The 1,115-nt window shown below is 65.2% G+C and overlaps 1 protein-coding gene across 1 annotated transcript in view; it reads right to left on the bottom strand.

The window, feature by feature from the left end:
- Positions 1–6: 6 nt before the first annotated feature.
- The window catches only part of LOC103756624 (beta-adrenergic receptor kinase 1), a 7,193-nt gene continuing 6,084 nt past the window's right edge, over positions 7–1,115 (bottom strand). Inside the window, exon 13 of the mRNA XM_029963260.1 lies at positions 7–216. Coding sequence (XP_029819120.1) covers positions 26–216 — 191 coding nt within the window. The 3' untranslated portion in view covers positions 7–25. The remainder of the gene's footprint in view (positions 217–1,115) is intronic.

Consider the following 1,115-nt stretch of genomic DNA (forward strand, 5'->3'; position numbering starts at 1 on the left):
GGGGGAAGGGGACACCAGGAGGGGGTCAGAGCCCGTTGGGGGAGCGCTGGATGAACGGCACTTTGCTGAGCTCCACCACGGGCGAGCGGGGCTTGTTCTGCATGCGGGGCACCCGCTGCAGCAGCTGCTGTGCCTGGCGCTGCGCGTCCCGCAGCTCCTTCCGCCACTGCACCAGCTCGGGGTCGCTCTGCGGGGCAGGGAACGGGTCAGGAGGGGCTCCCCAAGGGGACAGAGCGGCCAGGAAATGCCCAGGGCAGGGAACAGGTCAGAACAGGCTCCTCAGGATACCAGGGCAGAGGACAGGATAGCCAAGGACTCCCCAGGCAGCATACAGGGTGGTGGGCTCCCCAGGGTGCCAGGGAAGGGTACGGAGTGGTTGGATGCTCCCCAGGGCAGGCCACGGGGTGTCAGGGCAGGGTACTGGTGGTTTGGGGTTCGCTGAGGCCCCAGAGCAAGATTTGGTTTGTCATGGCCTCCCCAGGGTGCCAGGGCTCCTGGTTTGGGGCTCCCTGGGGTGCCAAGGACTCCCCAGGCAGCATACAGGGTGGTGGGCTCCCCAGGGTGCCAGGGAAGGGTACGGAGTGCTTGGATGCTCCCCAGGGCAGGCCACGGGGGGTCAGGGCAGGGGACTGGTGGTTTGGGGTTCGCTGAGGCCCCAGAGCAAGATTTGGTTTGCCATGGCCTCCCCAGGGTGCCAGGGCTCCTGGTTTGGGGCTCCCTGGGGTGCCAGGGCAAGGTACAGGGTAGTTTGGGTCTCCCTGGGTTCTGGAGCTGCCCCAAGCTTTTAGTATTCATGCCCTGTCACGGCTTGAAGGACTAAATATGCAGGGCTAGTGGCCAGCAAGAGGTGGCCAGCAGCTGGCAGGAGATGGTTAGTGCCCAGCAGAGGATGGCTAGAGACAGTCTGGAGGTGGCTAGTACCTAGCAGAGGGGATGGCTAGCAGATAGCAGGAGTTGGCCAGCACCCAGCAAGGTTTGATTAGTGCCCAGCGGGAGCAAGTGGCACTCGGGGAAGACGGCCAGTGAGGGGGCAGGGGGTGGCCAGCATCCAGCAGAGATGCCAGTGGCCTCAGAGGCTGGCTAGCCCTAGGGGTGACCCAGGGGGAGGGGGGCAC

The sequence above is a fragment of the Manacus vitellinus genome, unplaced genomic scaffold (genome assembly GCF_001715985.3).
Source record: "Manacus vitellinus isolate BGI_N305 unplaced genomic scaffold, ASM171598v3 scaffold_57_pilon, whole genome shotgun sequence".
NCBI classification, from domain to species: domain Eukaryota; kingdom Metazoa; phylum Chordata; class Aves; order Passeriformes; family Pipridae; genus Manacus; species Manacus vitellinus.